The 12,638-nt window shown below is 44.1% G+C and overlaps 1 protein-coding gene across 12 annotated transcripts in view; it reads right to left on the bottom strand.

Moving 5' to 3' along the window:
• The window catches only part of RABGAP1L (RAB GTPase activating protein 1 like), a 160,482-nt gene that overhangs the window by 9,548 nt on the left and 138,296 nt on the right, over positions 1-12,638 (bottom strand). For 9 of the 12 annotated variants that reach the window (XM_015869565.2, XM_015869563.2, XM_032446098.1 and 6 more), the window contains one exon: positions 3,906-3,998. In XM_015869565.2, the coding sequence (XP_015725051.1) occupies positions 3,906-3,998 (93 nt within the window). Of the gene's footprint in view, positions 1-969; positions 3,634-3,905; positions 3,999-12,638 lie in introns of those variants that run through there. The other 3 variants (XM_015869566.2, XM_015869567.1, XM_015869570.2) reach the window with 3 other exon arrangements.

The following is a 12,638-nucleotide window of genomic DNA, read 5'->3' as shown; positions in this document are numbered from 1 at the left end:
TATAGACACAGGTCTGTCAGTGAGCAGTGAACAGAAAGTCACTTCAGCTCACTTAAGAACTGGGACAAAATTAGGACTGTATTGCAGTCAGATGCTGCAGCACCAATACCTTGTCACAGGGATGTTCCTTAGAGCAAAAAATAACCCAGTAAGAAGTTTGCTGCAACGTTTTTTTGCTACGCTTCCGCCAAAAGCTTCGGTGTCTGCAAAGCAAGCTGCACAACGTGAAGTCTGAAGTTCCTGCTTTGCGTTTGCAGACAAGTGGTAAGCAAGCTGCGTGGCTGGAAATGCGATATCCTCCTCTTAAACTGCAAGTGACATCTTAAGTAAGTTAAACGTCTCTTACCTTGGGCATCCAGTCAATAGCTAAGAGCTGAGTCTCTCATTGGGCCACCTTTACTCTTCCTCCATACAGGGCAGAGTGCACAATTAGATGGTTTGTCCTTTCCAGCTCCTCCCCCCTAATCTAGAAGTGAAAAACTGCCTCCTTCCTTGGGAGGAAACTCTCATCTGCTTAAGTCTAAATAAGACCTAATGTTATACAACAAAGATAAGAATATCAAATGGTGCTTTTTTTGTCTAGCAGAACTACTTCCGACAGCTCTGAAATACAGGAGGGTTTTATGAATTACCAGTTGGAACAAAGTTCAATAGATGGAGCTGGTTCGTTCCAGCAGGGCTCACAGGCACTATTTTGTAACCTGGCATGAGCCAACTCGTCAGACCTGTCTCTGGTATGAACAACCAGCTTCCTGCCTTTTTCTTTGCATGCTGCTAATAATTTACTGACTATGCCAACAATTTCCTTCTCATCAGCACTACCCAGTCCCTACAACCATTAGAACACGATATTCCTTCTGTCTTAAATTCCTGTTACAAAAAGCATCCCGTGAACTCTTTTAAAAGGAGGATACTGCATTTCCAAAAGGGACAAACATTGCTGGTACGAACAAACACAAAGAAACTTACCTCCAGCAAAGTCACAGACCAAATACTGCTTTCAACCATTGGTGTAAAGACAGTGAAAACAGGATATAAAATATCTTTAATACCAGCAAAATCAGAAAAAAAAAAACAAACCAACAACCACAAGAAAAACGTTGCCAATTCTTCAGTGGGTCTTTGGTTCCTATTTTAAAAGAGGTTATGCTCCAGCTTCCATCACACACTGGATGGAAAGAAGGCTAATTTGAAAGCAGTAGGCAAGCCTCAGCTCAGGGAGCTGAAGGGCTGAAACTCCACCCTCTGCTCCCAACCAGCCAGTGCAAAGGAGCAATACCAGACACAATTAGTGGTGATGATGCATCCTCTCTATGCTGCTGCTCAAGCTGGGTGTGACGAGTCACAAACCTTGTTAAGCAATTCAGTGTCACATTTTTGGGTAAGCAAACACCCAAACCACAGATCTTTGGCAAGAAAAGGTCCTGGGTGGAATGAAAGCACTGCTTACAATTCGCTTTCCTGATGTAATCAAAGTGCAGTCTTCGTAAGATCATTGGGATGAGCTCTGGATTGCAGCTCTAAAGGAAAACCCTGCAAAACACCATCTAGAAAGCCAAAAGGCTTTTACACCACTGCTCAGGAAAACCTTTTGTGGGAAGCAACTCAGAGGTTCCTGGAGGTGATCTGTGTCTTTCCTTGTTGACTGTAAGTTCCCAGAAGGGCACCAGAGCTTTTAACCAACAAATGGAACAAAACCAAACAAACACAAACCAACCCCCAAACAAGAAATCCCAACAAGAGTTACCTTACGTTTTTCCACATGGTAGTTACCATTCGGTTACCACGACTCTGAATTAAAACGCTTCCATTTCAGAGACAGAAAAAACTATTATGTCCAAATCACATTTATTCAGATAGAGCCCTCTTCCTTGGTAAGTAAACCAAAGCAACACATTGTTCTGGAAGATTACAGAGTGGACCTGCCCGGCAGAGCTCACACAGAGCACACAAGGCCAGAGGAGCTAACAGCAGTGCTGTGCTCACAGCCAATATATTGGCTTTTCACCAGCGCTGTCTCAGGCATTTCCCTAATGACACTGCCAAAACCAAATGCATTTCAAAACACAAGGGCTGCTGTGTGATCATTTAAGGGACAAGCAAATCTGGCTCTCCATTTTCTGTCCACAAGGGTCCACTGCTTGTATCTCCTGTTGCCCTTTGGAAGCTCTCCTGGAATGTCAATTCTCACCAACCTCAGCCTGACACACAAAAATCAAGCAAGTAAGACGAAGGACAGAGAGCACTGATAAGCATTTCTCCATCACATCAATCAGCTGAAGAATGAGTCTAAACTTTGAATTTAACAAGTTATGGAGCCTACCATCAGTAAGAACAGCAGACCCAACACAGGCAGGTGGGCAAATGCAAACCAACACCTGAGCTGTGCTCTTGGCTGTGACAGTGATTCACAGGCAGTGACCATAGAGCCACTTCCTATATCCTCGTTTGCAGTTTGGAGATGATGTTCTTCACCGTCCACCACCCAGGATTAAGCAATTAATAAGTTTCCACAGAGCTCTGAAGAAGCTTTCTCTGGATTTTAAGCATTACTTTAATTCCACAGTAGTAAAAGCAAACCACTGGAAAAGAAGTTCATCAGCAGCAAGTTGTGTTTTATCCTCAATGTTTTGCTCATCAGCTCTTGGTAGACCCAGCTCTCAGAAACAACAAACACAACACACACTCTTTGACATAAAAGAACTACACTTAGAACATTAAAAACATATTTCATTGTGAAAAATTAAGTCAGTTTCACTTTCTTTGCAGCTGTAACTCTAATCATATTTACGGATTATGGCACAGTCTTTCACACTGCGGTTATACAAACACGGTGCACTTTTCTTATGCCCACATAACATGTAAACCTGTGGCAGCACCTGTAATTATTCACTAGCCCACAGTTCAGGCAGACTCTGTACCAACAGCTGTGTCACTTCACATAATAAGGCACGATGGAGAACGGCAGGAAAACATCACAGGTGTATATAAGCAATGTCAGTTCCCAGCAAAACTGGGCAATATGCAGTAAAGTGCTTCATCTTTGGCAGCTTTTCCCAAGGAACACTAGAACACTGACCTCTTTTTAATACTGGGTAAACAACAGAAGAATCCTGAACACTGTGTAAAATATAAGCCTAGAGGCAGAGCCTCCATCACACAAAATCTATGGCAGCAGAACGTAGCAATAAGGATAAAACAAACATATTGGAAACAATGCTGATCCAAAATTATCAAGGACTATTTTTCTTTGTCAACTATTGAGCTACCATACTAATAACTGAAGCTATATTCTTCTGCTGCTCTAAAGCAGGCTATTTATGACTATTAATTCTATTGCAATGCTATACCAGGACCCCATGAGAACACCGGGTCCCACTGTACTAGCGATTATACTGACAAAAAATTACTAACATTTGCTATAAACAGAGTTGAGAAGCAAGGACACGTCAAAGCAAGGAAGAGTGCATCTTCCTAGAGTCTCTGTGGATGTTACTGCACACAGCTTGGGCTACAACAATGTGTATTCTCTCCTTTCTGTGTCTGTAGCTGAGAATCACCCTTTGTTTCTGCGTCTCATGAAGATCTCTCGTAAAAGAGCAACAGCAGGAGAGTTACCTACAAACATATAAACTGAAAGAAGAAAAATATTACACGTGGCTACTTGAAGAGGTTTTGAGAGCAACAAATCGTGATTCAAACATCCCTGCAAAAGCACCGAGCGTTCAAAGTACTTGTACAAGAGAGGGAATGAGTTTTGCCTGCCATTTTAATACCCTGCAATCTGCATCAGCAAATCCTGGAGAGGTGAGCGTAGGATGCACACCTCTGCCTAACACATGGACTGCATCACTCCCCATGTAATTCAGCAAATGAAAGAGGCTCCCACACAGCATCTCCCGTACCTTGTATCTGTCCATAGGATCCTCCTGCTGCAGCTGACTCTCTCGCATTGTTTGGTACTCTCTCTCATATTTCTTCAGTTTCTTTGTTGGCACCTGTGGGACACATTTGGAAGACACGCATTTAAAGACCAGAGAAACACCGGAAAGGCTTTTTGAAAGCTCTGCCTGCAAGCAGGAAGCAAAGGAAGAGCTGGAAACTGCTGCTGAATTAAGTGGCTCCTCATTGCCCCCCTCCCCTCTTGCTAAGCAAGCCATGTCAAACACTTACCAATACACTGCAGGCTGGCTGACATCTTTCTGTGCCCATTGCTGTTAATTTTTCAAATACTTAGAGACATTGCAATAAGAAACAAGAACAAAATGGAGCCGAAGAACAGGGAAGAAGAAAATGCGCTTTGATATGTATGATTCACTAAAATAAAGTGCTTTATCAAAACCAAACCAAACCAAAAAACAAACCTGCTAAAATGAATTAGAAGAAAGGAGTGTGTGTGCAAAAGGACTGGAGAATTCCCTGGGGGAGATCAGAGTAATGGTTTTTATTGCTGGAAGAGTATTAATGTCTAAATTACCAGCTTGTGACCAATGCCCTCCTGAAGTCTGGCACCAGACTCCTCCTAGCAAAGGTGGAGATGATGCAGTGAGCGCTGCCAGACGCAGCAGGGAAACAGAGGCAACAACACTGAAATCACAAGCAAATTCAGTCATCAGCAGTGCCTGAGAAAACACAGCTTTGAACATGAAACAAGGGACAACAAAGAGCACCTGTATTTCCTACAGACCAAGCACAGAGATCCTGTGCTTTCACCTTGGTACGCTGTGCTACACGACCAGCTCTCTGGAGGCTTCTAATAGCATTACCGTATCTCTTCTGTGCAACAAGAACTCATCCCTGCCAAGTGTGGGATCACGGGCTGGCATCCAGAGAGATCACTAACACCACTGACCACTGCGACTTGTAAACATACGCTCTATCTGTTATGTATGCATTTCCTCCTCTCCCATATATTGATCTCGTCTAGCCAACTGCTGGCATGAGGACATGCTCCTGTCACCTTGCCTTAGGACACAAAGTTACTGCCAATGAGCAGAGATAGATGTTTACATGTCATTTTGGTGTTGTTTTTCTCTTACTGGTTTTCAATCCAATACCTCCTTCCTCTGTGATGCAGGAAGGGATCAGGGAAGGTCCCTGGTACAGCAGAAAACATGAAAGCTGTGACCTGCAAAGCAAAACGCAAGGAGCTGATAAAGCAGCACTGCTGCTTGCAGCTGCAGATGGAATCTTAAACCCTACAAATAAAGAGAGGAGGAAAGGAGAAACACATATAGGAGCACAGTGTTAGCTGTGTTTCAAGTCTTCATGGGCTGCTCCTGAACAAAGCGTGCTCATAAATCTTCCGTAAAAGCTTCTGCAATATCGATCTCTTCTTTCTTTAGCACCGTGGTTATATTGGCTAGAACTGATGGTTATCAAATATAGGAGGCTCTTATGGTTTGTAAACAAGGCTCATCTGTTCATCTCGGTATCTTCTCAACTTGAGTTGCAAGTAGTCACATGTATGGGAAAAACACACAGAGCACCTTGATAAGATATCCATGCAGAAGAACTGACCGACAAATCCTCTCCCTGCTAAAATGACATACGAGTGGCACAGAGCACTCAGGGATGCACTGAGCCGATAGGCAGCAGGTGAGACAAATACTCTGTTATTAGCTGGCCCTAGTTCAGACAGGGCTGGAAAAATCTGCTTCACCCTTCTTTAGCAATCCTACTTGCTGGCAGTGTGGGGAGCACCAGCTCAGCTACAGGAGACCTCTGCCTCGTCCTGCAGTTTCTGTGGCTGTTTACAGGCAGTTCAGCCTGACCTTGCAGGATTAATAAGTCACACATCAATGATTCCTTCCTCCGAAATGTTTTATCGCTCTAATGAGGCACAAGCACTCAGAGGAGGTAGTTATCATTATGTTCATTTGACAGCCAAGGAAATGGAAGCAGAGATGTAAAGTCATTTCCTGAACATATTGAAGAGAGCCAGAGGCTGATCCAGACAGAAAAATCCCATTATCCGATCTCCAGTTTTCATTAAGGCCAGAGTGTCACACCGAGCACAGCATCTTTCCCAGCTCCCCTCTCCTTTTCTATCTGACACTGCATATAGACTCCAAAAACATGCAGTCCCAACAGACTCCCAATGTAGGCAGCAGCGTTCAGTTACGTCTGGACTCCTCATTTCAAAGTGCTCGTTTCTCTGAAGCACGTCATACAAAGACATCAAGCTTTAAGCAGAAGCTCACAAAGGAGAACGGTGGTAACGCAATTCAGATTTCCAGTGTGGCCTCCATTTGTTGCCGCACTGATTTAGTTCTAATTCATATTTAATATTTAAAAACAACTAAATTGGTTCAAGGAAGGACAGTATGATTCTATTCATTTAGCCAAATTAAGGCTCGAATGTAACCAAAACACACAAAGAAACTGACTCAATGCTTCCCTGCTCTGCCTAGTCATTGCTATGGACAACCTGTACCATCCGCTTATACAAATGCGGTTGCCAAAAGCCAATGAGAAATACTTTGCAATATCTGTCACTGGAAATAAGATGCAGGAGGAGATAAGCAATTTATTTTTCTTTTGGGAGGACACAGTAATGAAAAGGAAAGAATAAAACCAATGGTAACGTGTTGGCACAAGAGTCTTGTCTCTTGGATGTGGTTTTAAAGGGGATGAGTGGGATGTCATCTATAATGTTATGCAAAGCAACTGGAACAACTTGATCTCCAATGAGATATTAACCACAGGCAGGAAATCTCAGAGGGAAAAAAGGGCAAATCAGAGTTTCCCACCAAACGCTCTATACTCTGGGTAGGCTGCAGAACAGCCAGGGATGTAAATCAGCTGCTGCCTAAAGAAAATCCAAAAGCTGGGACAAGGTTTGAAGAACTGCCACCACTCCTTTTTGTGCAGTGAAGGTCGTGCTGATAATGAGCTGTTTCTCTGCAGGTTTGAAATCCAGTGGAACAACAGGCATTGCTATTTCACCTGGCTACAGCATGGCCAGGAACCCAACAGCCTGACTCCAAAACACAACCACTGACCTCATTAAACAATGCCCAATCCCTGGTTTTAGAGCAACACTGTCAACAAGTCCCAGTGAAGCAGCCTCTTACCACGTGACTCCAGCATCATCCTCCCTGCAGCCTGGTTTCATGTGAGTTTGCAGTATAAAACCTGCAGTGCTTGTGCTGATTTACCACCTTTCATCACAGTGGATAAAGGTGAAACCACAGTACTGTTATCCTGCTCGAGCTCACAAGCTGCATACAGCACAATAAAAGCCCTGAATGGCAGCTGCTGTTTTACTATCTGCACTGGCAAGAAGGAGATGTTCCATGATGTTCCAGCATGAGATTCCTTGGGAACATTCATCATGCTGGAGAGACCATCTGCTTCCCATGTGCCAGCTGCACGGCACCACCTCTATGCTGCATTTGGGAAGAAATAAGAACCTGCAGGGATGCTCTTTTCCTATCAGCAAAGCAGCCTGTCCCAAAGCAGCACATGTAAGTACTGCTTCATCGCAGGAAGAATGTTGTTCTTGCTGTGCATCACCCCTTTGTCAGTTCTGCAGGTCTAAGACCTCCCAAAGAAAGTCTTCAGGATAACACAAATCCAATTTGAATGCCAGCTGGAGGCAAAGCAGATCTGCTTTGCTTTGAATTTTTACTGACCTCTTCCATATCACCCCATTAACAAAATATATCAATTGCAGCTGAGACACCCATAGGAATTTATACCAAGGGGAAAGGCAGCTTTCCACAGTGCCTGCCCAACTTGCTGTGATTCAATACAGCAGTGGCTGCAGTCAGTGACTCTGCTTGATTTCCAACACCAGATTCTTTTGTCAGCTTTTAATCTCTCTACTGCAGTTCCATTCATCTAAACCTGCTGAACCTGACAGAACTCATTATTCTTCCACACCCCCTCCATTTAAAGATCTGCTTACTTAGGCTCGATTAACAATACAGTTATCTTAGTTAAGAGAGTGAGCTGAGACCAAAAGATTTGTAGCAACACAGGCAAAGAGAACATGAAATTCACGTTTCCTGAGCTGCAGCTCTGAATACAGGAGTGCACTTATGCACTCACTGCAATACTTCTGTGTTAGAACTGCAGAGGAATCTGCATTAGAAAGGAAGTTTTTCAGTGCTCCAGAATTCATTTTCACTCCAATTCTGCTTGTTTCAGCAAAGAACCAACCAACCAACCCAACAACCATCCTCTATGGCTTAAAAGCAGTGCTTACAGATGGCTGATGTTCTATCACTGCAGCGGATGTCTAGCAGCTCACACTGACAAGAAGTGCTTCCTCTCACAGATACCAGCTTCAGCATTGAGAGTCATACAGTGAAAGGAAACAGCTGCATTGTCTGCAAGCATCCTTTTCTTTGCATTTAAATTGGCTCTGGTCAACAAGAGTGCAGTGGTTAAGTGTAAAAATATTCAAAACATTGTAGAGATGGAAAAATATCTGTCTACAGGTCATTTTCATTACCCAACATGGCTTTAAGAACGCCTGAACACTGAGCTCTCTGCCACAAAGGATGATGCAGTCTAAGTGCTCTTATTCATATACCCAGAGGACTCAGAGCAGGAGCAGGTAACAGCAGAACTGGCACAGTGACCAGAGCGGATTTTCCATCACAGAATTATTATGATTTGCACCTCATCACGTTACATTTCCCTGTAAGTTTACATGACTTACAGAAGCCTTCCAGTGCATTTGGTGCTATAGGTTACAAACACACACACTCCTTCTTGCTGACTATACAGAACCAGACCCCTCAGCTCCCCCCAGGTTGAGGGGCAGCATTCACTGATTTTGATTTAACCCACATCTATGACAGTAAAAGGAAATCAGGGGTGGTAAATCATGCACAGCTGTAGCTCACTACAGCTCACAGTATTCTCTGAACACATATTGGTTTTGCTAACATTGCTTCACATCAACCGCTCTGCATCATAATATTCAGAAATCACAGTGCCATCATACCTTAAATTTGCAGTCAGACTTCTGATATGAGGCAAAGTCATCGATGCTAAAACATCTTTCATTGCTTTTATTAATATTTCAAGCCCCCGGATTATTAAGAGCAATTACTTCCTAGTGCATTACTACACTAGCAGAAAATATTTACCTTTTCTTTATTACAGCTGGGCCATTAAATGTTTGCATTCAATGCTCTGTAATCACTTCTGTTGTATCGAATACTCTTGTCTCCATCTCAGTAACAGAGCTTTCACCTCACCCTCACAGAAGCTGTACCTTAGAATCACGGTCACAGAATCACCAAGGTTGGAAAAGACCTCCAAGATCATCCATTCCATCTGTCCACCTATCGCCAGTATTTCCCACTCATCCATGTCAAGCAGCAGCCTCACCAGAGTCAAGCACAGAGGGATGATCACCTCCTGCTGGCTGCTCTATTTCTGCCACAAGCCAGGATGCCATTGGCCTTCTTGGCCACCTGGGCACACTGCTGGCTCACCTTCAGCCGAGCATCAACCAATACCTCCAGGCCCATTCCTTCTATGCAGTCTTCCAGCCACTCTGCCCCAAACCTATAGCACTGCTGGGGGTTGCTGTGGCCAAAATGCACGACCCAACACTTGGTCTCATTGAGTTTAATCCCAATTTCCTCAGCCCAGTGACCCAGCCCGTCCAGATTGCTCTGTAGGGCCTTGCTTTGCCTTGAAATACCTAATGTGCTGCTCTGGATTTTTCTCAGCACAAAAGACAAACTCGTAGGTTTGAAGCAACAGCAAGCAGCATAACCAGCACTCGATGGTGTATTTATTGTTTTGTAAGTTCATATTGACACAGCTGGGCAGAAGCAGTAAAGAAGATGTGTACACACTGTATGTGCATGAGAGAACAAACAGGATAACAAATACTGCAATATACTTCCTGAGCATGGCACTGAATATGTCACATTGTTCTGAGAACGGGGTTCAAGAGTGAAAAAAAATCCTGTTAATAAGCTGTAATGTGACAAAGGAAGGAGTTTTTAACCCTAGGTCATCATTAGGACTGACACTAGAATACAATATCTGATCTCGTAATATGCATTTGGGATAAATAAAAAGGATGCAGAGCAAAGCTACCTAACTGCCTTGTGCATGGTGTAAATGCCTTACAGCAAGGCGCTTAAGAGCTCAAGCTCCTCAGCTTGTACAAGAGAGCAGAGAGCTGAGCTGCTCACAGCACGTCGGTACCTGCATAGGGATAAAACACATCATAGCACAGAATGCTGTGTTCTGCCAAAAAAAGGCCTGCTGAGAACCAAGATGAGGAGCTGAAACCTGAATATATTGCAATGAGGAGTTGGAAGTGTATTTTCAACAGCTGGAGATGGACAGATTTCCATGGAAAATGACCCCGTCAAACTCAAGTGAGAGCTGTTTGCTTTTCCTCAGTATTTTCCCCTATATTTTCCTCCCCTATTTGATGACATTGCCAGAACAGAAAGAGGAAAACCAGCCCCCCCCACACAGCAACACAGCAGCAGGGCAGGGCTGGATGCCCCACAGTAGCTGACTCCAGCTAAGCTGACGTGCTTTATGCTGTTTACAAGATGCAAATTTGGGGCTCGACCTGTGCACATTAAAACAAGCACTGAGTTTTATCAGACCGCTATCTGCTCCATAATGATGTCATTGTTAACAGCAGCAGGAGCTTACCCAGTGCTGGTGCTCTCTGGCCCAAAGGGATTCCACATGGCAGGGGACCTGCAGGTGCCTCACACAGTCACCATGGAAGCAGTTTCAGTTTTCTCAAATAAGCAGAAAACTTAAGAGTTTAAAACATGGGGAACCCAAGAAAGGAAGGCATTTTATTTTAATGTGCTTATTTCTGACATCTAAGGATGTTAACCACGTCTTAATGGCAAATAAATCCTTACCAAATTAATACTCATTGGTCACACTGATTAATCTGTAGTAAGTTACTCAGCAAACTACAGTGATATGACTGCTTCTTTAATTAGCTTTATATGAGGAGTGCTTTCTTTACCCACTTAAAATCCTGATGAGTTTAAGGGAAAGAAGATAACATGGTAGGGCTGACTACTTAAAAGTAGATTTATATGTATATATGTGTGCGTGCAGGGGAGCAGAGGCAGAGCTCATGAGGGTCAGATCCCTGCTGCTGTAGGGAAAGGAAATGAGAAAGATTACAGAAGGGTGCAGATGAGCCATAGCCATTGGGAAGAACCAATCCCAGCAGTAAGCTGGGGGTAATAGCACCCAGGGAAAGTTCCTATTCTGGCAGCTCCTTCTGACCACCAGACCACACAGAAGACACAAATTCAGACTCAGAAGAATGGAGATTGAAAGGGCTTTGCAGTGGGCACACAGTCTGGACTCCTGCTTGGGAGTTTTTGCCACCTGAATGTGATAATTCATCCTCTTCTCCTGTATAGACCTGAAAACGTGTACCAGCATCATCCCCATCCCACCACCAACCCCCAGTCTCAGCCAGCAGCCAGTGAGACCTCCAGCCACCACCGCTATGCCCTGCTCTCCTGCCTGGCCACCCAGTTTCCCACCTACTTTGCAGCCAACCCATTCGCTCTGAACCTCCTCCTTTTGGTTCCAAAGCTTCTGTGGGAAATAGCGACCGAGAAATCATTATGGCAGCATGTGCTGGTGTGTAACCACGAAGGATTTCTGTGAAATGCCTGATAATCCCCCTGAACAGAGGGGTAAGGCGGGCAGGCAAATGAAAACACAATGCAGCTTTCCAGAAGAACGTCCTTCAGCTCTGGATTAAGCGGATTATTCCATTTAGCATTGCATTTTTATAAGTCTTTGCATCCAGGTTTCCTGCAGATAAGTTGAGAATTTAAATTCCCCAGAGTAAAGCTACTCAGCTCTCCCAGCACTCAACTTTCATGCTTCTGTTTATCTCAGTGCAACATGGTTTTGGACTAACATAAAGATACAGTGATCTATAAGGAAGGCATCTTGGTCCCATGCTCACTCATGCTGTTTATCTGATGCTTTCCACTTGCCATAGCCAGCTACCCCCCCGTGAAACACATGCAACACCTACCAGAGCCCAATGGTGACAAATTTCCACTAATTTTATACAGGTGCAAGTGACTGCCTACGATGCAAACCAAAGCAGAAGCAAAACTGCACAGAGAAATAACCACGTGTCATGGTCACACTGCAATATGACTGATATTATAAAGATGTACGTTGGAAGTTTGCTGTCATACAGCACTGAGAGCAAATATTCCTGTTAAGCTGTCTGGTATTTGCATGCATCAAAGCAACACTAAAAGCACTGTCATTAAGGCTGGGAAAGAATCATTAAGGTTGGAAAAGACCTCTCAGATCCCCAAGCCCAACCACCCCCCCCCCCCCCACTGCCCACATCCCTCAGTGCCACATCTCCAGAGTTCTGGAACACCCCAGGGATGGTGGCTCTCCCATCTCCTTGTGCAGCCCATTCCAACACTTCATCATTCTTTGAGAGAATAATTTGTTCCTGGCACAACTTAAGGCCATGACTTTACTCAGAGTAAGCAGGAGATGAGTTCATGCCCTGAAATTCCCCGAGCACACACGGGCAGGCAAATCCAAGCAGGAAATATGTGCAGGGAGATTTTACACGTGGCAAGAAAGGAAAGTCTTCTAAGAAATCTCATTTGTCACAGCTTAATGAA

The sequence above is a fragment of the Coturnix japonica genome, chromosome 8 (assembly GCF_001577835.2).
Source record: "Coturnix japonica isolate 7356 chromosome 8, Coturnix japonica 2.1, whole genome shotgun sequence".
NCBI lineage: Eukaryota > Metazoa > Chordata > Aves > Galliformes > Phasianidae > Coturnix > Coturnix japonica.
The sequence above is the reverse complement of the archived record's forward strand: the minus strand, read 5'-3'. Positions and strand labels throughout refer to the sequence as shown.